Below are 23,897 nucleotides of genomic sequence, written 5' to 3'. Positions count from 1 at the left end.
TTGCTCCATTGTACCCTTGAGAAATTGAATATTTACACCAGCAGGCAGTAAAAGAAAGTAGAAAGAAAACAGCTCTCAGCCTAGACTCAGAGCTCACTACTCCTACTCACTTGTATAACTCTTACCCAGGTCTTGGGTTCTGGACCTGCGTTTTCCTCCCTACCTGAGGCCAATCTTCAGTACCCGACCATTTCTGACTAGTCAGATTTCCAGGCCTGCAGTGCCCGCCAGCGCCCCAGCCTGGCTAGCTCAGTCCTGTTGCTCTTCCTCTGCCAGCCTGTCAGCTGGATACTATCCCTCACAACCTTCACCTTCAGTATTCACACAGCTCAGTCTTTTTGGTAAGTCAGCTCACTTGGGCAGAGAGATAAGACCAGAATAGATTGTGATAGACACACAGGAAGGCATGTACTGCTACCAGAGCCAAGTCGCTAAAGGCCAATTCTAAACCGCCATTCTCTTGGGCTGCAGACATTCTCTGACTTTCCAGGTTAGTATTGGAAATAGGGTGTCTAGAGATTATCTCTAGCCTTTGAAGTTGATACTGACTTTGGTAGGCATGTCTTTCCACAGACTACCAGAGGCCAAGTTCTGAGCTAGCTGGGAGAATTGCTGATGTTTGTAAGCCTTTGCCCAGTGAGAACCTGTGGAGTAGTCAGCATAGTTCCTTTGAGTGTGTTACAGAAAAACATGAGTGAGTGGAATGGTGTACCCTGCCCCCTTTAATCCAGCTATTAAAACCATGAAGACCTAGCCCATACTAGGTACCACCCATTTGGCACCAGCTATTGACATTTAAGGTAGTGATACCTAAACCCAAACCTCATGAGTGACAGCCATCATGCCAGCATCAGAACAGAGTCGGCTGCAGTTATCCTTTGGTGGATCACTTTGAATAGCAGTGCCTGCCTTCCTTTGTACCATCAGATCCGGTAATCCCCTTGTCAGCCAGGGGGGCCAACTCACCATCTCTTATATGTCACCTTCTCCCAGATACATTTCTGAATTGGGGGATTTGTTTCGGCTTTAGCAAAAACAAAAATGTCAAAGAGACAGAAATCTCTTCATTTCTGTTCATTGCTGCTCCTGGTGTCTGCTTCTTTTGCCTTCCCTTGGCCTTATACCAGTGTGTTTCTTGGTTTCTGATTGTTGACTTGTTTTGTGTCTGCTGTTTCCCTCTGTCTCTAGTCCTTAACATATGACCTGGCTTTTGGCTCTCTGCCTCACATCTCTGCTGCCTGGTCTCTGGCCCTTGGCTCTGTTTTGACTATGAACTTCTTGGCACTCCCTGGGCCTGACCTGCTGCTAAACCTGTTCTCCCCAGCCTTGCCCTAGGTTTCACTTACCCAGCTGGCCTCCTACTCTATTTCTGCCCTGCTGCATCCCACAGGTCCACAAAGTTCTTTTTGTCTTCAAAGCTAACTATAGTCACGTAGTCCTTTAGGCTGATCTGGACTGACTTCTCCAAAAAAGACCTGATCCCCATGGAACTCTGGGTCAAATGCTTTTTTTGTATGAGATTGCTCTTGGACAAAAACCTTACTGCTGTGTGATAAGTTGTTTGGTGCCACTCTGGACCACAGAACAGCCATGGTTCTTTTAGTCCTAGCTCTACTCCACTGTGGGGCTGCTGCCTTTTGCATTTATGAAAAGTGAAAGGAATCTTCTCCAAGGTTGCAGAATGAGTCACTCGCTTGGATGCTTACCCTCCTTGTCCTCCAAGTTTGTGAAGTGAATTGCCCATTCCTTTTGATTGGGTTAGCAGCCCCAGGGCCTAGCCTCATCACTTTCCTCTCCCCATCCTGCCAGACCACTGTCTGCCCCCTGGGGCCAAGGGTAGCATACTTGGTTGCTTGGACACGTCTTGCAGCCTGCAAATTGGACAGATGGAATCAATACTCAGGAACCTGGAGAGGCCCAGGTAGCACAGTTAGTGACACTAAATGCCTAGAGGGACAGCCTGCCCTGGGAGGGGTTGTGATTGAATGGTGATTGGACACAGCAGCTGAGCATTAACCAAATTATGTCCCTTTGAGTTTAGATCGACAAACCCTCCTCACTTAAATTTTAAAACAAGCCAACTTGTGTAGAATACAGAAGAGCTGCCTTCTTAACACAGCGCTATGGCAGCACGAGTGCTGGGTATAGATTTGGAGCCCACTTCAGCCTATGTAATTATCACTAAGATTATATGGACACAGAGAAGAGAGCTTATATTTGTGAATCTCCTTTGATGTGCCAGGCACTGTAGAGTTTTTATCTCATAACTTACAAGGGGGAGGCATCATAATCCCTATTATTCTAGTAAAGATATAGAGTTTCAGAGGTATAATAATTTGTCCAAGAACATAGTTAGTAGATTATAGTGCTTCCCTGTACTTGTTATAAAATGTCACACCATCTTCCCTATTTGTGTGTCAGTTCATAAGTCTCTTGACTTTCCTATAGCCCAACCATAGGGTCAGATACACAGTCATAATAACTAATGTCTGTTGAGCACTTATTATGTGTCATACACTATTAAAGCACATTTTATACACTAACGGAGTCATATGAGCTAGATATTCTTAATATCTGATAATTATGATACAGAGTGATTTTCTAATTTCACCATTTGTTCTACATTTATTAGTTGTCATTCTACAGTAAAAAGAAAAAAAAAAAAAAGAGCTTTCCCTTCCTCTCCATTGACTGTATGGACTCTTGGAATCTTAATGTACAATGGGTGATAGTCCGTTAATGTCATTATTCATGTTGATGTTCATATTGACTCAGATTTTTTTAAATTTATTTATTGATTTATTTTTTGTTGCACTGGGTCTTTGTTGCTCTGCGTGGGCTTTCTCTAGTTGCGATGAGCAGGGGCTGCTCTTCATTGCGTTGCATTGCAGTGCCCAGGTTTCTCTTTGCAGTGGTTTCTCTTATTGTGGAGCAGAGGCTCTAGATGCGCAGGCTTCAGTAGCTGCAGCATTTGGTCTCAGTAATTTCAGCAAGTGGGCTCGTAGTGGTGGCCCACAGGCTTCAGTTGCTCCGAGGCATGTGGAATCTTCTGAGACCAGGGATCGAACCAGTGTCCCCTGCATTGGCAAGCAGATTCTTGTCCATCTTCCCCAGAGAAGCCCATCTGTACCATGGCCTCAGATTTTAAAGCCAGCATTATAATCACTGTACCATACTGCATCCTTTGCCATGAGATATTTTTCTCACTGCCTGCAGTTAGTTTGCCCATCTCTAACAGCCTTTTTGAACCTTCTTAACTTTTCATCTTCTGGGAAATAGGAAGACTAGTGACAGTCTTTTCCAAATTATCTGTAAACTATAAAAGTAAATTACAATAAAAGATAGAAATGGTAAGGACCTAACAGAAGCAGAAGATATTAAGAAGAGGTAGCAAGAATACACAGAAGAACTATACAAAAAAGATCTTCATGACCCAGATAACCACGATGGTGTGATCACTCACCTAGAGCCAGACATCCTGGAATGCAAAGTCAAATGGACCTTAGGAAGCATCACTATGAGCAAAGCTAGTAGAGGTGATGGAATTCCAGTTGAGCTATTTCAAATCCTGAAAGATGATGCTGTGAAAGTGCTGCACTCAGTATGCCAGCAAATATGGAAAACTCAGCAGTGGCCACAGAACTGGAAAAGGTCAGTTTTCATTCCAATCCCAAAGAAGGGCAATGCCAAAGAATGCCACACAATTACACTCATCTCACACACTAGTAAAGTAATGCTCAAAATTTTCCAAGCCAGGCTTCAACAGTACGTGAGCTGAGAACTTCCAGATATTCAAGCTGGATTTAGAAAAGGCAGAGGAACCAGAGATCAAATTGCCAGTATCCACTGGATCATCAAAAAAGCAAGAGAGTTCCAGAAAAACATCTACTTCTGCTTTATTGATTACACCAAAGCCTTTAATTGTGTGGATCACAACAAACTGTGGAAAATGAAAGAGATGGGAATACCAGACCACCACACCTGCCTCCTGAGAAATCTGTATGCAAATCAAGAAGCAACAGTTAGAACTGGACATGGACCAGCAGACTGGTTCCAAATCGGGAAAGGAGTACATCAAGGCTGTATATTGTCACCCTGCTTATTTAACTTATATACAGAGTACATCCTGTGAAAATGCAGAGCTGGATGAATCACAAGCTGGAATCTAGATCGCTGGGAGAGATATCAATAACCTCAGATATGCAGCTAACACCACACTTATGGCAGAAAGCGAAGAACTAAAGAGCCTCTTGATGAAAGTGAAAAGCAGAGTGAAAAAGTTGGCTTAAAGCTCAACATTCAGAAAACTAAGATCATGGCATCCAGTCCTGTCACTTCATGTCAAATAGATGGGGAAACGATGGAAACGGTGACAGATATTATTTTCTGGGCCTCCAAAAATCATTGCAGATGGTGACTGCAGCCATAAAATTAAAAGATGTTTGCTCCTTGGAAGAAAAGCTATGACCAACCTAGACAGCAGATTAAAAAGTAGAGACATGAATGGATAAGAAAGCTGTGGTACATATACACAATGGAGTATTACTCAGCCGTTAAAAAGAATTCATTTGAATCAGTTCTGATGAGATGGATGAAACTGGAGCTGATTATACAGAGTGAAGTAAGCCAGAAAGAAAAACACCAATATAGTATACTAACACATATATATGGAGTTTAGAAAGATGGCAGTGACGACCCTGTATGCAAGACAGCAAAAAAGACACAGAGGTGTATAACGGACTTTTGGACTCAGAGGGAGAGGGAGAGGGTGGGATGATTTGGGAGAATGGCATTGTAACATGTATACTATCATGTAAGAATCAAATCGCCAGTCTGTGTCCGACGCAGGATACAGCATGCTTGGGGCTGGTGCACGGTGATGACCCAGAGAGATGTTATGGGGAGGGAGGTGGAAGGGGGGTTCATGTTTGGGAACGCATGTACACCCGTGGTGGATTCATGTCAATGTATGGCAAAACCAATAATTAGGAACAAGAAATTCAAGAAAGAGTAGTGAATTTAAAAATTTAAAAAAAAAAAAAGTAGAGACATTACTTTACCAACAAAGGTCTGTCTAGTCAAAGCTGTGGTTTTCCCAGTAGTCATATATGGATGTGAGAGTTGGACTATAAAGAAAGCTGAGCGCTGAAGAATTGACGCTTTTGAACTGTGGTGTTGGAGAAGACTCTTGAGAGTCCCTTGGACTGCAAGGAGATCCAACCATTCCATTCTAAAGGAAATCAGTCCTGAATATTCATTGGAAGGACTGATGTTAAAGCTGAAACTCCAATACTTTGGCCACCTGATGGGAAGAACTGACTCATTTAAAAAGACCCTGATGCTAGGAAAGGTTGAAGGCAGGAGGAGAAGGGGACAACAGAGGATGAGATGGTTGGATGGCATCACCGACTTGATGAACTGTAGTTTGAGTAAGCTCTGGGAGTTGGTGATGGACAGGGAAGCCTGGTGTGCTGCAGTCCATGGGGTCGAGAGAGTTGGACACGATTGAGCGACTGAACTGAACTGATAAGCAAATAGTCTCCAACTAAAAACCTGACAGTGTCTGCTGTGAATTACATATCTGACTTTTAGATGTGGATTTTAGATGCTTAGAGACCCTTCTCATTTCTCTTGAGGATCATAATTCATAGCCTGGATAAATTACCTATAAAAGGTAATTCTTAAAATCTTTTTAGGTGAGGGGTATTAGAGTCAGGAGACTCACTTGACCATGTTACTTATCTGTGAGGACTGTGCGTGTGTATATGTGTGTACGTGGGAGTTACTGAAATTCATTCATCCATTCAGCAGATAATTGGGCCAGGTCCTGTGCCTGTTGAAGGTTATGAAATTCAAACCAGTTAATACAGGGGAAACCAACAACACTACTGACTACAGATACTGAAAAATTTAACAACAGAGAGAATCTAAAATTACAGTTAGGCTTTTTAATAGTTACAATAATTAGAGTAATTTTTAAATTTTATTTATTTGTATTTGGCGACATGTCACCACATGACTTGTAGGATCTTAGTTCTCTGACCAGGGATTGAACCCAGACCCTGGTAGTGAAAGCACCAAATCCTAACCACTAGATCACCAGGGGATTCCCTAGAATAATTTTTTTTAAAGTCCAGCTTCACTAGTAATCAAAGAAATGCAAATTGAAACAGTGATGTGATTCCATTTTCTGTCTTAACACATTTTCTGTGTCCAGATTAACACACTATGAAAAAGAAAAAAAATGCCCTATTTGATGAAAGGGCTCCCCTCATAACACAGTTGGTAAAGAATTCGGCTGCATTGCAGGCTACCCTGGTTTGATTCCTGGGTTGGGAAGATCTGCTAGAGAAGGGATAGGCTACCCACTCCAATAGTCTTGGGCTCCCCTTGTGGCTTCAGTTGGTAAAGAATCCACCTGCAATGCGGGAGACCTGGGTTCAATTCCTGGGTTGGAAAGATCCCTTGGAGAAGGGAAAAGCTACCCACATTCTGGCCTGGAGAATTTCATGGACTATTGCAAAGAATCAGACACAACTGAGTGACCTTCAGTCACTCACTCACATTTTGATGAAAGGAAGGCACAATAGTTACTCTCATCCTTCTTCTTTTGATAGTAGAAATAAAAATCACATTCTTTCTGAAAGGCAATTTAGTAACATTTTTATCAAAAAGCTTCAAAATGTTTATAGGTTTTATCTAGAAATTCACTTCTTAGGAATTTATTCAAAGGAAATTGTTAAAGAAATATTACAAAATAATTATTTTATAGTTGGAGATTGGCTAAATGAAGTATAGACAAGCCTTATGGTAGAATACTGTGCAGTCATTAAAAACAATGTCATAGACAATTATATAATACATGGAAGAGATATGTATATGTTTAGGGAGAACTTTTATATGACCCCATTTTTTTGTAAATAAAAATGTGCATACGTTGGAAAAACTGGAAAGATGTTATATATTCTAAAACAGTTTTTTATTTTTGATTAGCTGTATTTTCTAAATTTCTTATAGTGAACGTGAACCTTTTTTCTTAGAAGAAAAAGTGGGGAGAAGTATTAGCGGGAACATCACATAAGACAAGGGAAACTAACATATAAAGAGCACTTCCTGGATCAAGCACTGTGGTTGGTGCTCTATAAATTCACCTAATCTAATCTCACTGTGGAGCCTCCTGCCTCTCTCCTTCTCCCCTCAGTCCATTCTCACTTGGCTATAGGAGTGATTCTTCTAATAGCAAAGATTTAGAAGAGAACACACCAAACTATAAATAGTAATTACTCCTGGAATTTAGATTGAGGAGGTGGCTATAAGAGAAGGCTTTCATTTTTCAGTTTAATATTTCAGTATGGTTTGTACTGTGTGTGTATACACGTACAAGTGGGGAGGAAAAGCTTGTGTTGCCATGTCACTTCCCCTTTAAGCCCTTCAGTGGCTTAGCTCATCTCCCACTTTTCTTCCCCTTACACCCTCTGCTCCAGGTCCACTTTCTTCAGATGAAACTTCATGCTTTTTTGCCTCCCAAGATTTGTGAATGCATTGGGTCCTCCCACTTCACCAACCTGGAACTGGTTATTCAGCCTTTCAGGTCTTTAATATCACATTCCCCGGGATGCCTTTCTTGATCCCCTCCCTTGGTTTCCCACCATGCATAGTACTTTTCCCATCATAGCCTCCATCACACTTTGCTAGAATTTTATGGTAAATTGTTGTCCTTCCCTGAAGAGGCTGTAAGCTCCCTGAGGTCATGGACCCTAGCACCTAGAACAGTGACTTGGACATAGTAAGCATTTGATAAGTAGTTGTTGAATAAACACTTCATATTTTATAGTTGTGGATCCTGAGCCTTAGGGAGGTGTTAGATAACTTGTCCAGAGCCTCTCAGCCAGTAACATATCAGAGCCAACTTTCCTACCCTTGTGTTCGATACTTGTAAAGTTCATGTTCTTTCCACTGTACCACTCAGGTGAACAGAGGCAGAGCCAATCCCTAAACATGCCTCAGAATTAGAGTCTTTACTTCCTGGACCTTTCCTGTTTGTGACACTTATGTCTGTCTGATTTCTTCCAGTGTGGTGCAGGTCCTGCTTGCAGCTGGTGCTGACCCAAACCTCGGGGACGATTTTAGCAGTGTATACAAGACCGCCAAGGATCAGGGAATCCATTCTTTAGAAGGTAAGTGTGGATTACTGTGCTGTTCTGCGGGCTCTCCTCCCTGCAGCTTCCAGCAGCCGTTCTCCGTGCCAGTTCTGCCAGCAACTCAGGTGAGAGCCTGCAAGTCGCTCATCCTCTGGGGACTCATGGATAACCCAAAGGCTTGGGGCAGATCCCCTTCACAGCCCCCTCTGGCTCTGTAATTTATGTCACTTCAGGTCTTAGGGAATAAAATAGAGGCCTGATTTCATAACTGAGGAGAGGGGTAGGAAAACCTTTTAACTGGTGTTCTGCCAAAAGTGCCTCAACCTGTGGAGTCTCAGATGAGTGGACAATGAAGCAGGTTTCCATAAGATAATTAAGGCAACTGTGTGGAAAGTGGATTTGTTCTTCCTCTGCTTCCTGTGGACTTAGCCTGCCCCAGCCCTGCCCCAGGACTAGAAACCGGCTTTACTGGCTCCCTTAGCCTCACAAGTCCCTCCACGCTACCCTGAATACTATTTTTTCTCCCCCTCCTGTATGTGGAATATAGTCCTCTCTCTAGCACTGGCCCCTCGACTTACTCAGTGATCCAGGACAAAGAGGGGACCTCCCCTGTGCCTTGATGTCTGTGCTTGTAAAATGGAGTGGTCATCATTGCCGTGCTGGGGTATTGTGTGGATGACTGCTTGGACATCTCCAGAGGAAGGAGCCAATGTGCACATTTACCAGGGCTTGGTCACATCTGTTGGAAGGTACCTGGGCAAGATAGTCTGAATTGCCTCTGGTGAGTAGTTTTTCGAAAGTGGAATTGAGAAGAGGGCAGGTTGATTTGACTGCAGACAGAGATGAATATTTTATGTTTGAGCTTTGCTTGTCCAGATTGACTCTGCTGCCCACCCATTATCCTGGCTTACGCACAGAGCCTGAGATTCCCCTCACTTTCCGGCAATAGGACAGCTAAGCTGAGGCTGCTTTAGAGTTTGCAATGATGCCAGGAGAGACAGCCTTGCTGACTGTTCGAGGGTCAGAACATTGACCTGAGGGGAGGTTCAGCAGAGGGAAGAAGTATGCTCAGCAGACTGACGTGGGTGTGTGGTAGCCTAGGGTGGAGGTGTCATTGATGCCCCAGCAAGGTTTCTCATATCAGTAGCATGAGAAAAATGTCAAAAGCAGCAGAGCATTACTACCCAGGTGAAGTGTGAAGTTGCCCTCCCCTGCCTCTCCACCTCTGAACCTATTCTTCTCTGTCATGCTCCCTTGCTGTAGCCCGATCCTCCACAGAGCTGTCTCTGCAACCTGTCCTCTGCTGCTCCTTTGAATGTTCTCTAAATCTTAGCCTTTTATATGGTTATTTGAACTCTGATCTGCTCATATGTCTTTTCTTTCCTCGTGAGCTGACAGTTCAATGTGCAGGCCGTGACCTATGCCACCTTGGATTCCTCACTGAGCTGGGGGAATTATATTCATTTTGTTTGCAGTCGAGGAGAATTTCATGAGTGCCAGACTTGCCCTATATTTGCAGCCTGATGTGTGGGAACTCAGCTTAATGGCTGTCTACCATTCACTCAGATGCAACATTGCTACCCTCAGCTCTATCTTCTGTTTCGGTGCTTTCACCAAAAAGCAAGGAGGAGCATTTGCTGAGGGGCAGGGCCAGGTAGAAGGGAAGGAATTATTCAAGGGCCTTCTTATCTGCTCTTGGGATCCAAACACCACCCAGTAAGCATTTTTGATTTCACAGAATCTCAGTACTGTGAAGCCATCTAGTCCTGCCTCTGCTGCCACACCAGTCCCCACCCCTGCATTTCAAGTTTGAACCTTTATGTTCTGGGGCTTCCCAGGTGGCTCAGTGGATAAAGAATCTACCTGCAGTACAGGAGTTGCAAGAGACGTGAGTTCGATCCCTGGGTCAGGAAGAAGGAGGGCATGGCAACCTGCTCCAGTATTCTTGCCTGGAGAATGCCATGGACAGAGGAGCCTGGCAGGCTGCAGTCCATAGGTCACAAGAGTCGGACACGACTGAAGCGACTGAGCATGTGTGCACCTTTGTGTTCAGCTTTCCAGGTTGACGCTCATATTCAGCATTCTAGATCAATGGTCAACAACAAGTGCCAGATAGTAACCATTTTAAGGCTTTGTGGGCCAGTTGGTCTCAGTTGTGGCTATTTAGCTTGGCCATTGTAGCATAGAACATAATGTACAAATGAGTGTACATGGATGTGTTCCGATAAAACTTTATTTACAAAAGTTGGCAGCCGGCTGGATTTGGCCCATAGGCTGTAGTTTGCCGACTTTGTTTTAGATATTTTCTTTTTTCTCTCCTTCCTTTCTCCTTTCCTTCCTCCCTCTCTCCCTTCCATCCTCTCTTCTATCCTTCCTCCCTCCTTCCCTCCCTTCCTTGCTTCCTTTCTCTTTCTTTGCCTTTTTAATCAACCTCCTTTGAATTTTTTTAACTCTTGTGCTAGCCAGCCTACATTCTAGGTAGGTGAGCAATAGAAATATGGAACAGACTAATATATCTCTCATGAAATGCAGACCAAAATATTAACTATCTCTTAATTTATATGATCTACAGATTTAGTGAATAAGCTTTCTATGGATTCATTTACTTATTCAAAAGTAATTTTAAAAAATTTTATTGATTACTTTCCTATCTAGCAGGGACTGGTCTCAGCACTGTTAGATAAGCAAGGTCCCTGCCATCATGCACTTCATGTGCCAGTCTTTGATTACAGTGTTTATAAGGACTCTATTAAGTACGGAGCCCTGGAACTCATTCATGATCAGGAAAATTTAGAAGCATTATTCAACAGTCAGAATTGTAGATCCTCCAAACTTCTTTCTTTTCTAGCCTCCATTTCTCCCATCTTGTCTGCAAAATTGTAAGAGATTCTCTCAGATTTATTGCTGAAATAAAAACATGTTTAACATTTGTCTTAATTTGTTGCATAGGAATCCTCGCCCAGCAAGATGTTAGGTTATTCAGGCATGGTTTTGTATTATCCCTAGCAAACCCACACTGGTGCCAATAATCACCTAAGTCTTTCAGAACCATTAAATATAAATAAATTCTAGATTTAAGCAATAACTATCAACAATCATTCATAAGTTCACTGCTCTGTGGCTTGTAAGATCTAACTCATAGCTTTTTCTCTGTTTTGAATTCCAGGCTGCCTTTGCTGGCCATGGTTTTCTGACAGTTCCTCTGATTTTCCCTGGTGTGTCAGTGTGGATGTACTCTGCGCTTGGACTTCATGTGCTCTGCTTTCTGACTCTGAACGTGGGGAGTGACGGTCCTTTATAATCATCTCAGAGTTCTCCTCTCCTTACCAGCCTAAGCCTTTAGCTCCTTGTTAAACATACTTTTCTTTCCTTTTGCCATTTAGAAATATCTCATTCATTCATCCATTCAACCAGTATTTATTGATTGCCCAGTGTATGCAGGTCACTGTACCCAGCTCAGGGTCATTTTCACTGAGGAAGTAGACAAAAGCAAAAGAGTCCCTTTTTTTTTTTTTTTTTATTGGATTGACTTTTTCATGGGAAGCTACCTGACCTGGTGATATGTGAGGAGGTTAAGGAGAAGAGTTACAAGCCCCTTGCCCAGTGTGTGTGTAGGCAAATTCATAGGAAAGTTCTTCAGTATTGGAGCATAGAGTCAGTGCCATCTAGTTCACTAAATTTCTAATAGATATTTCTGTGGGGCTCAGCCTGTGGTCAGTACTGAAGGGAAGTATTGAGTTATAGTTTGACTTTGGCAAGACCTCCCTAAACCCCTGTAATATATCCCTTGTCTACTTTTTCAGTATTATTGTGAAGTTGAAGAGATGCGATGTGTGAATCATAAAGTATTCTGCAGTTACAATTGCTTATTAATCTGGTTCACTTATAATTGAGCATGTACTTCCTGAGTGCCAGGCACTCTGCCAGATGCTGGGAATAAATTAAAAGGAATATATATGATCTGCTCTCTCAGTCAAGTAATAAGACCTATGAACAGGCATCACAGTGCAGAATGATAAATGCAAAGGTAGATAGATGTACAAAGGATACAGGTAGCACTTGTATAGGTAGTGATGCCCTCTTCCTGAGGGCAGACTGGTGTCTGGGAAGTGTCACAGGGTAAGTGACTTTGAATTGAGTCTTAAGGTTGAGTCAGAGACTGCCAGGCAGGCTAAGCGGGATGGACTTTCCAGGCAGAAGGAACAACACATGCAGAGATAAGGGCTAAGTGATAGCAGGTGGAATCATCTGCCACAGTGCTAAGAACAGCTAGAAGTAAGACCATAGTAGGAGGCAGGGTTCTACGTGGGAAGGACCCTGTAAGGCAATTCTAGGGAGCTCATAGGGTTTTCTAAAGGCCATTGAAGGATTTCAAGTAGGGGAATGCTCAGTTTACATTAACAGTTTAGATGGACTGTTCTCAGGGGACAGGGATGAGTTGGAGAGGAGAGGTTAGCAGTGGTTCTTAATGTTTTGATCCCTTTGAGAACTGGATGAGAAACCATGTTCCTGTCCCTCAAAATGCACTTCTCACTTCTGGGGATTTCTAAAAGAAATATTTGGGAGTGGAGAGAAATAGACATTCGAAAATATTAGGAGGATATTAAGTATTCGGTGGAATGTGGGAATTGATGGAAAAGGAGGCACCTGTCACCTTGGTTTCTGCTTTGGGCGAACCATTGGATGAGTGGGTCTGGAGTTCAAAGACATCTGGCAGCATTGGCTTGGTAGTTAAAATAATGAATGTGACTGAAACTGCCTGAAGAAAGGAGTTAAAGCAAAGGGATAGGAGGACAAGTCCCTCACTCAGGATACTAGCGTTTAAGATGTGGGGAAGAACGAGGATCCAGGCAAGGAGACCGAAAGGTATTGGAGAAGTTGCCTGGTTTTATTCTCTCAGAGAGGTGCTCTGTGTCTGTCCTGCCTGCTCAGAATGGGCACAGCCTAGAGAGAAAAGAAACCTCTTTGCTGCTGAGGCTTTGCTATCAGCTGCCTCATTCACCATTCCTGGTGAACTGCTTCTCCTATTTGATATTTGGTATTTCTCTAGCAAGAAGCCTGCTCAGCTGGCATGTTACAGTGTCTTCCACTCTTGTCAGAGTTGGTGTTTCAGGGTAGAGAGCAGGGCTGTTGGTGCAGGTGTTGGTGCAATAAGGCTGTTGGCCTTATTGGCTGACTATTCTCTTCTTTTCAGCTCTCGGAATGGCATCTTCAGAGGCACAATGATAACCTAGAGAAAGGCTAGGCTTCAGAGCCAGAAAGTTATGGTTCACTTAAGCTCTGTCACCAGTCGTGTGACCTTAAGCCACTTGAATTTTGGTTTTCTCATCTATAACATAGGGATAACAATACCCATCCTAAAGAGTCATTTGAATGACTAGAAATAATTGCATGTAAAGCACAGTAGCATATGAAGAATTTCTCTGTGGAGTTGAGTCTTGGCTCAATGAAAGGCAGGAAATTTGCCATAGAGGTACTGAGCAACTCACCACTCAAGGGGTACTGACAGAGGCTGGCTGGCCGCCCATCAGGGATTCTGTAAAGGGTCATTAGATTATATTGCTTCCAGGTTCCTGTCAGCCATGTGATTTCCAAGGTTCTAGAAACTTTAGGCTTATCTTCAGAGCAAGTAATGTACTTTGAAGTAAGATTTGAGCCAGGCTTTGGATAGTGGAGAGAGAACAAAAAAAGAAAAGATATTCTAAGCAGGGATCATGCTTGAGCAAAGGCACAGAGGGGACACATGGAGGGGAGCTTGGAGATCACGGAGCTTCTCTACCACTTCGTCCCCTGATCCTGACATTCTATGCAGTGCCTTGAGCCCCAATCTAGGAGAGTCCCACTTGTAGCTGGCTGCTGGGTGTGGGCCCCAATCCTCAGGTGGAGGAGGCAGTAAATTAGTGGTAACAGTAAACAAGTCACCCAGTCAGGGATGCCCCTGGCTGCTTGTAAGTAACTGTTATAAACCTTGGGTGTCTGGGGCTGTCAGAAATGCATGTGAGCACTCTGAGCGCCTCTCATATACACAATTAAAACAATAAAACACGGCAGAAATGTAGCCAGAGCAGGCTATAAATCAGCTTCTCTTCTCAGCTCCAAGTGGCGGCTGAATAAAGATGAGTTGTGCAGAAGCTGGGTTGGCACAGGGCCCTTCCTGGGATAGGGCCCTGCTTTGTCCAACTGGACCTGCCAAGGCCAACCCTAACCCCACCCCCAGCCTGGGTGGCCCTCTTCCCATAGCGCGAAGGGCTGCAGGTCCTGGCCTGCTCCAGCTGACCTCCCCATCTCTGTGTCTTCAGATGGGGGACAGGACGATGCAAGCTGGCACATCACAAACCAGTGGACAAGTGCCCTGGAGTTCAGGAGATGGCTAGGAGTCCCCACTGGCGGTAATGGAACTGCTCTCTATATTTTTTCCTCTCCCCAGGACATTGCTAAGGCGTAGTCTTACCTTAGCTCATCTATTCAATGTAAGTTAACACCCAGCACCCACTGCATGCCTAGCCCTACCCAGGCACAGCAGAGAGAATCTGTGCCCTTGGAGACAAACTCAAATGGGACTAATAATGGTCCCAAGGACATAAGAATCACCTATCTCAGAGTCCAAAGAGTGGCTTGGCCATCACCTGTGTGACCTTGGGCAATTCTCTATCTCTCTCAGCGCTGATTTTCTCATCTATAGAGAATAAGATTTTTTACACCATAGATGTAGCTTGTCAAAAACACAGATTCCTGCCCCATTCCCAGATCCAGAGATTTTTATTCAGTGTGTCTGGGGTTGGACCTGAAATTTTGCATTTCTAACAGGCTCCCACTCTTTGAGTAGATGATCTAGGCTATTTATTCTTGAACTGCTTTTAAAAAATACATCAGGACCTTCTCCCTGGAAGAGACTCTTTTTTTCACTTTAAGTTTCATTCCTAGAGAGTCTGTGTGCTTAAGCATGGTATTATGGGTGTACAGAACACTTAATAGCTGTGACACCTAGGGCAATTTTCTGTACCTCTTAGAGGCTCTGTCTCCTTATTTGTAAAAAAACATTAGTGGGAGAGTTAGAAGTAGTATGTTTATCCTTAGCCTAAAACCTAGAACATAGGAGGAATTCGATTAATGTAAATTTCTGTTTTTATATCATCATCATTATCGTCATCATACTCTTATAAAACTTTACTCAGTGTCTCTGACACAGCCTTCCAAATGCTTCAGTGTCTCTACCACAGCCCTCAGTGGTAGCAAACTGTTATCTGTGAAGAGCCAAACATTATCTTCAAGTTCAAGGAATGGCTTGGCCATCACCGGTGTGACCTTGGGCAATCCTCTTTATCTCTCTGAGCCTTGATTTTCTCTTCTGTAGAGAATAATATATTCTATACCATAGCCTTATTACAAAGATCAAATTAAAATACTTATTAAATACTTGAGAAAATACAAGGTATCATACACATATAAGGTGCTGGCAGTAATAATAATAAAGATTGATGGCACGACCAAGACTATGTTTGACAAGGTTCCAGTCAGAGATGCTGATAACAAGGACTATCAGAGGTCAAAGAAGAGAATCTGTCTGAAGCTTCAGGAAATAAAATGGTATTTGAGCCTTGAAGTATAAGAAGGTTTTATAGAGCAACTGAGTTTTATAGCAACTGAGTGTGAATTGCGTGTAATCAGAGAAGGGTGTGAGCTTCCCTGGTGGCTCAGCTGGTAAAGAATCCACCTGCAGTGTGGGAAACCTGGGTTCAATCCCTGGGTTGGGAAGATCCCCTGGAGAAGGGAACAGCTACCCACTCCAATATTCTGGCCTGGAGAATTCTGTGGACTATAGTCCATGGTGTTGCAAAGAGTCAGACATGACTGAGCGACTTTCACTTTCACTTTTTTCAGAGAAGGGCCTATATTATGTCCAGAATTTTCAGAGGTGGGAAACGGAAAAAATATATTTCAGGGCAGCAAGTAAACTTGTTAGGGTAAAGCATCCATACAGCAGAAGATTCATTTTAGAGGGTAATGAGCAGTAAAGGTGCTGCTTTAAAGTGAGTAGGCTGGGGCCAGATCCAGTTGCTTGGACTTAATCTCTTAGGCAGAGAGGAGCCTTGCAGGTCCTGGAGGAGAGGGTACTACAGGAACTGACTCCTTCCACAGTAGAGAAGCAGGGGGAAAGTGATAATAATAAGATGATGATGATAATAGCTGCAGCAGCAGGTTGCATATATTGGTACTTAATTTATTGCATGCTCACAGTAACCCTGTGATGTAGGCACTGAGGGAAACTGAGGCAGAAAGATGATGTCAAGTGCCAGCAGAACCATCTCATGCTCTTTAGAGAAGCCAGCACCCGTGTCAGCCAATATGCCACACTTGGCTAAAAACCTCTGACTTGTCCAGAGTCTTGGCAAATTTGGGGATCTGCCAGGCCAAAAGCTATTTAGGCAAGTTATTATTTTTAATAATGTCCCTGCCTCTTCCTCATCATTGTCAGAGCCTTGTCACACCTTCAGTACAGTGGTTCTACAAGTCATTTCTGAGCAGTGTCAGTCCCTGTAGAGTCACTTGAATGGACAATGCACTATCTATCCATTAGGCCTTTTGGCCAACTTCAGGATTAAGTATAGCAGCCAGTTAGGTTAATTGTTTCCATCCTTTTAGCCCTCCAAATCTATATATATGTTTGACTAGGAGGAGATAGACTAGTTGACATGTTTTATTAAAAAGAATAAATTTGATGCATTTATAAAAAAAATAAGGCCAAAATGGGATGGGGTGGCAAAGACCTATAGTCTTGCAATTTTTAACTGATTTACATATTTTGTATATAAATATTTTTTATCAAAAGTTCCAAATCAGGGGTGGGTCTCACACACCACACAAAATATATTAGAGACATTTATATGGATAGCAGGAAGGGAGACAGAGAGCTGAAATTTTCCAGGCACCCAGTGATTGATGGGGGCTGAGGCTCCCCCTGACGCTTTATTGAGTTTCCGATGATTATCTCTCGCCGAGACATTTTTTACAGATGACGGTCGAGCTGTCACAATGGACCATGGGGGAAAAAAACCAACAATAATAACACTTTAATCTTTTTACTGCACTGCTCCCTAGTATCTCAGATTCATCTTCCCTGACGCACGCAGTTCATTATTCTGCCCCTCCCTGGATGGGAAATAAAGGGAAATAAATATATATGTAGACACACTTACCCACGTACATACACACACACCGAGTGTATATAAGAGACCACCCCAGAACCAGAGAGGTGCAGAATTTATTGTTCTTTTTGCAAGTGTTGAGGTTTATTAGTAGAGATGCTGGGTTGACTTGGAATTGGCTATTAATTACAGCATTTTGTATTTGTTTTTTATTGCAAGTTTTTAGCATCTTGAAGAAAAGGCAGAAGAGAGGCAAGCAGGTGTAGAGATGGGGAGCACACAGGGACCAAGTCTGGCCAACTGAGTAGCATGGCTGGTGAAGGGGACAGGCTCCTTCCTCTTATTGTGGCCCTGCCCAGAGGACCCCCGGACCTGGAAGAATCCTGCTCTGGTCAGGATCAGAGTAGGGGCAGGGGGATGGGAGATGGTGAGCCCAGGGTAATTATAGGACAAATCACAGGGCTCTAGATACCAGGGAGGATTAGGAGAGATGGGAAGTGGGGAAGTGTTGGTGGGTCTCTAGCTAACAGTATAACAGATAACAGGTAACAGATTCCTAAAAGTTTGCCCACGTTTAGATTTTGGTTATGTGCAGGTGAGACATGGGCTCTGGAAAGCTCTACCTGAGTCTGTGGTCAGATGAGTGTCTTAGGCCAGAGAGGATGCCACCCTGACTGTCTGGGGTCACAGGCAGGGTCAGCAACCTTTCATCTTAAGGTTCCAGGCCAACCTTCCTGCTCTCCCCCTCTTCTTCGTTGGAATGAGAGAAGATGGGTTTGGGGGTCCCTACATGGGAAGGCTGCCCTTGATGTGTCTCCAATAGAGTAAGTGCTAGCCCAGTCTTCTCTTAAATTCATCAAACCTTTCTGAGCTTCTGCTATGTGTCAGGTCTCATCTTACACTATGATAAGGTATAATGAGGTAAACAGGGTCCTGTTCTTAAGGAAAAATCTTCTAGTCTGTGGGCAGGGAGCATGGTGTTTGTGAGAACCATTTTTGAGTGGAGTCTACCCCTCCAGCCATAGACCAGCCTAGATGACCATTCTCTAGGTGAAGGTCAAAGAGATCTGTAAGACATAGGGTCTTTCAAGATCCTCTTTTCTACTTGAAGAGAAGTATTTATGGAACACCTGCAGTACTCAAGAGTGTATGCATGAAACAGTCTGAAAATATAAAAGATTATGTAGAAGAAAATGTTAACTAATTTGATGTGGACTGCGCAATACTAGAAGGCAGAGAGGAGAGGGAGATCAGTGAAAATCAGACTTCTTGAGTTGTAAAGAATGGGTAAAACGTAGATAAACAAAAGGAAGAGATAGTGAAGCTGTGGTATCACATGGAGAAGAGAGTAAAAGCCTTGGAGGTTAACAAACTAGCTTGGTTACTGATTGCCACCATGGCCAGAAATAAGCTACATAACCTCTCTAAGTACCAACTTCTTTTACTAAATAAGAATAATAACAGCCCAGTGTGATTCTCTCCAGGAAGATAGTTGTAAAGTTCCTCACACAGCACCTGGCACATAGTAAGTGCTCAGTAAATGGAGGCCATTATTTTCTTATTACTCTGAGTTTTAAACACACACACATGACTCTTAGTCCTGGGATATTAGCCTTCAGAACTCACCTGTTACCCTCCACTAAGTATAAAATGGGCTCTCTGCAATGAGCCTGACCTGTCCTACAGTGTTACCATAAGAGGTGGTTCTGGCCGTGGTTAGAGTGGCATCAGAAAGAGGAAAGCGGGACTTTACTGGTGGTACAGTAGTTAAGAATCCACCTGCCAGTGCAAGAGACATGGGTTCGATCCCTGTTCTGAGAAGATCCTACATGCTGTGGAACAACTAAACCTGTACGCCACAACTGCTGAGCCTGTGCTCTAGAGCCTGTGAGCTGCAACTAGTGAGCACATGTGCTTCAGCTGCTGAAGCCCGTATACCCTAGAGGCTGTGCCCTGCAACAAGAGAAGCCTGAGTACCGCAAGGAAGAACAGCCACTGCTCGCCGCAGTGAGAGAAAGCCCCTACAGCAGCAAAGACCTAGTGCAACCAAAACTAAATGTGGCAAATAAATACATAGATTTTTTAAAAAGAAGAGGAAAGTGCACAATAATAAATTTATTACCATGTATTGCACCTTAGTACATGCTGGGCAATGTGCTTGGTTCCTTATACTTTTTAATAGAACAGCTTTATTGAGATTTAATTTACATACCACATAGTTTACTCGTTTAAAGTGTGTAATTCTGTGGTTTATAGTATATTCACAAGAACTGTGCTGCTCTTACCACAATTTTAGAACATTTTTCATTTGCCCCATAAAGAAACCTCATACATGTTATCAGTCATTCTCCACTACTCTTAACTCTCTCTAGCTCTAGACAACCACTAATCTACTTTCTGTTTCCATAGATTTACAGTTCATATAAATGGAATCATACAATATGTGATCTTTTGTGGCTGAATTCTTTTTGACTTGTTTTCAGGGTTCGTCCATGTTGTAGCATGTATCAATACTTCATTCCTTTTCATAGCTGAATAATATTCTATTGATGGCTATACCACATTTAGTTTATCCACTTATCAATTGAGAGACATTTTGGTTCTTTTGACTTTTGACTATCATGAATAATGCTGCTGTGAATGTTTTTGTACAAGTTTTGTGTGGACATAGTGTTTTTTATTTTCTTGGGTGTATATCTAGGATGCTGGCTCATATAGTAACTCAATACTTAGCCTTTTGAGGAGCTACGAGACTGTTTTCCAAAGTTACAGCACCAATTTTACATTCCCATCAGTCATGCAAGAGGGGTCCAGGTTCTCCACGTCCTCAACAGCACTTGTTATTGCCTGTTTTTTTTGCTTTAATCTTTCTAGTGGATGTGATGTGGTGTCTCATGGTTTTGATTTACATTTCCCTGATGGCTGATGATGTTGAGCATCATTTCATGTGCTTTTAGGCCATTTGTATATCTTCTTTGGAGAAATACCTTCTCAGGTTCTTTTTCCATTTTTAAATTGGTTTTGCTGTTCAGTCTTGTGAGGTAGGGTGAGATTTCTATCTTGCAGATGAGAAAACAGATTCTCAGAGATGTTAATCTGATCAAAGTCGTACAGTGAGTTTTGCTTACCAGTCTGACTGACTCTGACCTTTATGCTCTTTCTGATACAGTGCCACCTACTGAGGATTCATGGTAGGATCCTTTCATGGCGGTGGGGAGTTCTCACTAGCAGGAAGGGAGGAGTTAACAGTTTATTTAGAGACATTAGGACCAGGTAGGAGAACCTCTGAAAGTCAACAGGGGAATGTGGATATATTACAGGTTACAGAACAGGGGAGGATATGTTAGTTTGAAAATTGCATGTTAGTTTGTACTGTTTCCTAGGTATAGTCATTTCCTGTGCCCCTCACTGTATCACATCATTTCAATATTCACAGCAATACAATTTATAAATATCAGTGCTCCCATTTTATCAGGGAGAAATTTGAAGCTCAGAGGTCTGGAATAATTTTCCAGCATCACCAGGTTTAGAATCCAGGTCTTTCCAGCTCAGTATTCTGAACTCTTCCCTTTAAGCGATACTTCGTAAAAGATTCTTTCAGTGTTATTTGCAGCATTTATAAGCTCTTCAGGGCAGGGCCTCTTTATTGCCATGGCCCAGCCCATGGAAAGTATGCAATACTTTGCTGGATAAACAAGGAAACAGACTAGAGTATATGATACAGGAAGACCTAATTTAAGTTGGATTTTGGCAGGGAGAGGAAATTTGAGTGAGACATTAGAGGTCTCCAGTATCCCAAGACTTGGTGTCTTAGGGGTCTTTGCTTTAACTTTCTACACATGGGATTTGGGGAAAACATTCTGGTGCCCAGACATCCTTGGCTTCCCTAGAGTGGGATCAGGCATTTGGAAATGGGATGGGTCTGGCCAGCCTTGCATCTTTCTTGTGATTATGGTTTCAGTGTGTCTGCCCTCTGATGCCCTCTCGCAACACCTACCATCTTACTTGGGTTTCTCTTACCTTGGACATGGGGTATCTCTCCATGGCTGCTCCAGCAAAGCACAGCCGCTGCTCCTTACCTTGGAAGAGGGATATCTCCTCACTGCTGCCCCTCCTGACCTTGAACTTGAAGTAGCTCCTCTTGGCCCTCCTGCGCCAGCGCGGCCGCCGCTCCTTGGATGTGGGGTTGCTTCTCTCCGCCTCTGCCCCTGACCTCGAGCGTGGGGTTGCTCCTCCCGGCTGCTGCCCCTGGCCTCTGGCGGCAGGTAGTTCCTCCGGCCTCCATCTCTGAGAATTAGAATGGGAAGGGCCCTCAGAGATACCCACGTGATTCTCATGCCACTAAAGTTTATGAACCATGGATGTGAGAAAAATTCTTCACTTTAAAAATAAGGAATCTGGGACATGGAAAGATTGAAGTACATAGCAAGTTTTAGTGAAAACCGTTTTTAAATCCAATTCACTTTTCTCCTGGTCTTTTGTTCTTGCTGTTCCTCATGCTGCTTAATTTGTCAACAAAAACTGTTGCCTGCCTGTAGCTTTCAGAACAGAGTCCAAACCCCTTTCAGGATCAGGCCTCTGCCTGGGCAACCTCATCTGCGCCCATTGCTCTACCCGCCTTCATTCAGCATTCCAGGTTCATTGGAGGACCAGTTTCTTGTACAGACAGGTAATGCAATTTCACCCACTGTCATTTGCAAACACTACTTCCTTTCCTGGAATGCTCTTCTCTACCTCGTCCTCCAGACACTTTCTGTCTGGGGAGATTCTTCCCCAAGTCGCCTGACATGTGTCCATCTTTGCTGCCATCAGACTGTGTGCACACACGCCTCTCATAACACTCACTGTGCTGAGGTGCTCAGTGGTGGCATGCTCCAGGGCAGGGGGTGAGTGAGGGCACCTCTGTGCTCATGGCTGAAGCTGCGTGAAGTACTGAAGCGATGCTGGGTGGGATACATATAGAAAATGTTATGAACTAGTTTCTGTCATCCATGAGGAAACTGGGGAGTCAGAAGGGAAATTATAACACAAAAAGGTATTACACAAAGTGTTGTAGACAATAAACAAACAAATGGTATATAGATACACACGATCAGCTTGACAAGCTTCCAGAGCAGAGATGGGGGACAGGACCTCCTGGAAGATGAGGCCTTGAATTGGACTTTGAAGAACAGGGAGGGCTTAGAGAGGAAGGAGGGCCATCCAGGCTGGGCAAGAGAATAAAGCCTTGCCTACCCCAGGGACAGTGATCCAGCGAAAGGAGTCCCCCTCTTGACCCATCCCCTGGCTAAAGACAAGCACCAGAGGCAGAGCCAACAGCGCCCTCAGAAGCTGAGGAGGCAGCTTGGTGATGCAGGAAGAGTGAGGATTTAGCAAGGTAGTAGATACACAACACCTCATGGGAAGGAAGCTGAGAGCCCAGAGGCTTCCTCCTGGAGACTCTCCATAAGAACTTAGCTTAGTCCCTGAGCTTCATGCCAGGTGGGCTGATGCTGGGGTATGTGAGGATTGAGCATGTGGGCACTGGCAGAAGCTGTGCAATATGGAAGATGGAGCCAGGCCAGCTCAGGACCGATTAGCCATCTGAGTTGGGCAGGCCCAACCTTTACCTCTGTCTCCTCTGTTCAGTAGAATAGTACTTGACCTGTCTGTCTTAGGCTGACCTGGGATGAGAGGACAATTGCCTTGAAGCGCTCTCTAAACCCTTAAGTGCTGCACAAATGTAAGGGTTCTCCTCATGTTCATCAGGTAAGTCATAATGGTTCCCCCTCATGGAGACATGCTCCTATTTTTAAAAGCTCTCCATGGCAGTAGATGACACGAGTTCCTGGGTGTGGCACGTAGAGCCTGAGCTTGAGAAGAGATTGCTAGCTAGGGTTGCCTTTCCTCCGCACAAGGCAATGATAGTAAAGCTTTTGTTACTGGGAGACCACTCATTTTGCCTCACTTAGTTTTTTTCAGAGTCTCCTCCAATAGACTTAGCAATGTGAGGACAAGAACCATGTGTGATTCACTTTTGTATCCCCAGTGCCAGCCCCGGGGGAGGAAGCAGCATTACTAAATGTTTGTGGTAATATTTTTTAAAATCTGTTATCAGATTTGATTCTCATTTATTATTCAAATTATTGCTTGTGATGCCATTTTATAGGTAGAAGACTTTAGTAAGTAGCAGAGCTAAGATTCAGGACTATGTGAGTCCTTTACCTTCGATTACTGTTTCTCATCATGTGAGGCAGTGATTTGGGGGCAGGAGGGCGTTGTCTTGTTTTGTTTTGCAGTTTCAGCAGTGCTGGCTAGTGGCCAGGCTATAGGGAGGGCTTCGGGGACCCCTTTCACCTCTCCTGACTCCTTGACACTGCTGAGTGCAGGAAATCCTGCTGTGTATACATCAGCTGCACACCTGCCACGGCTCTCAGGCTGACCCTGGCCACAGCACCCCAACATAGACTTTGCAGCCTCAGAAGGATGACAAAGTAATGCTGTGTCATTCTCTCTGTGGCCTCAGGGGTGAAGGGACAGGGATGGCTGGTCTGGAGGGGAAGCAGGAGCTTGAGCCCATCTCCCCCTGTGCTGGAGATGGGCTGGTGAATGTCTTTGTTGGGAAGGGGAT

General features: G+C 43.8%; 1 protein-coding gene across 1 annotated transcript in view; it reads left to right on the top strand.

Annotated features, from left to right (window-relative positions):
* CLPB (ClpB family mitochondrial disaggregase) overlaps window positions 1–23,897 on the top strand; it is a 139,540-nt gene that overhangs the window by 44,213 nt on the left and 71,430 nt on the right. Inside the window, exon 4 of the mRNA XM_069554581.1 lies at window positions 8,074–8,177. Coding sequence (XP_069410682.1) covers window positions 8,074–8,177 — 104 coding nt within the window. The remainder of the gene's footprint in view (window positions 1–8,073; window positions 8,178–23,897) is intronic.

The sequence above is a fragment of the Ovis canadensis genome, chromosome 15, assembly GCF_042477335.2.
Source record: "Ovis canadensis isolate MfBH-ARS-UI-01 breed Bighorn chromosome 15, ARS-UI_OviCan_v2, whole genome shotgun sequence".
NCBI lineage: Eukaryota > Metazoa > Chordata > Mammalia > Artiodactyla > Bovidae > Ovis > Ovis canadensis.
This window is presented reverse-complemented; position numbering and strand designations above follow the sequence as displayed.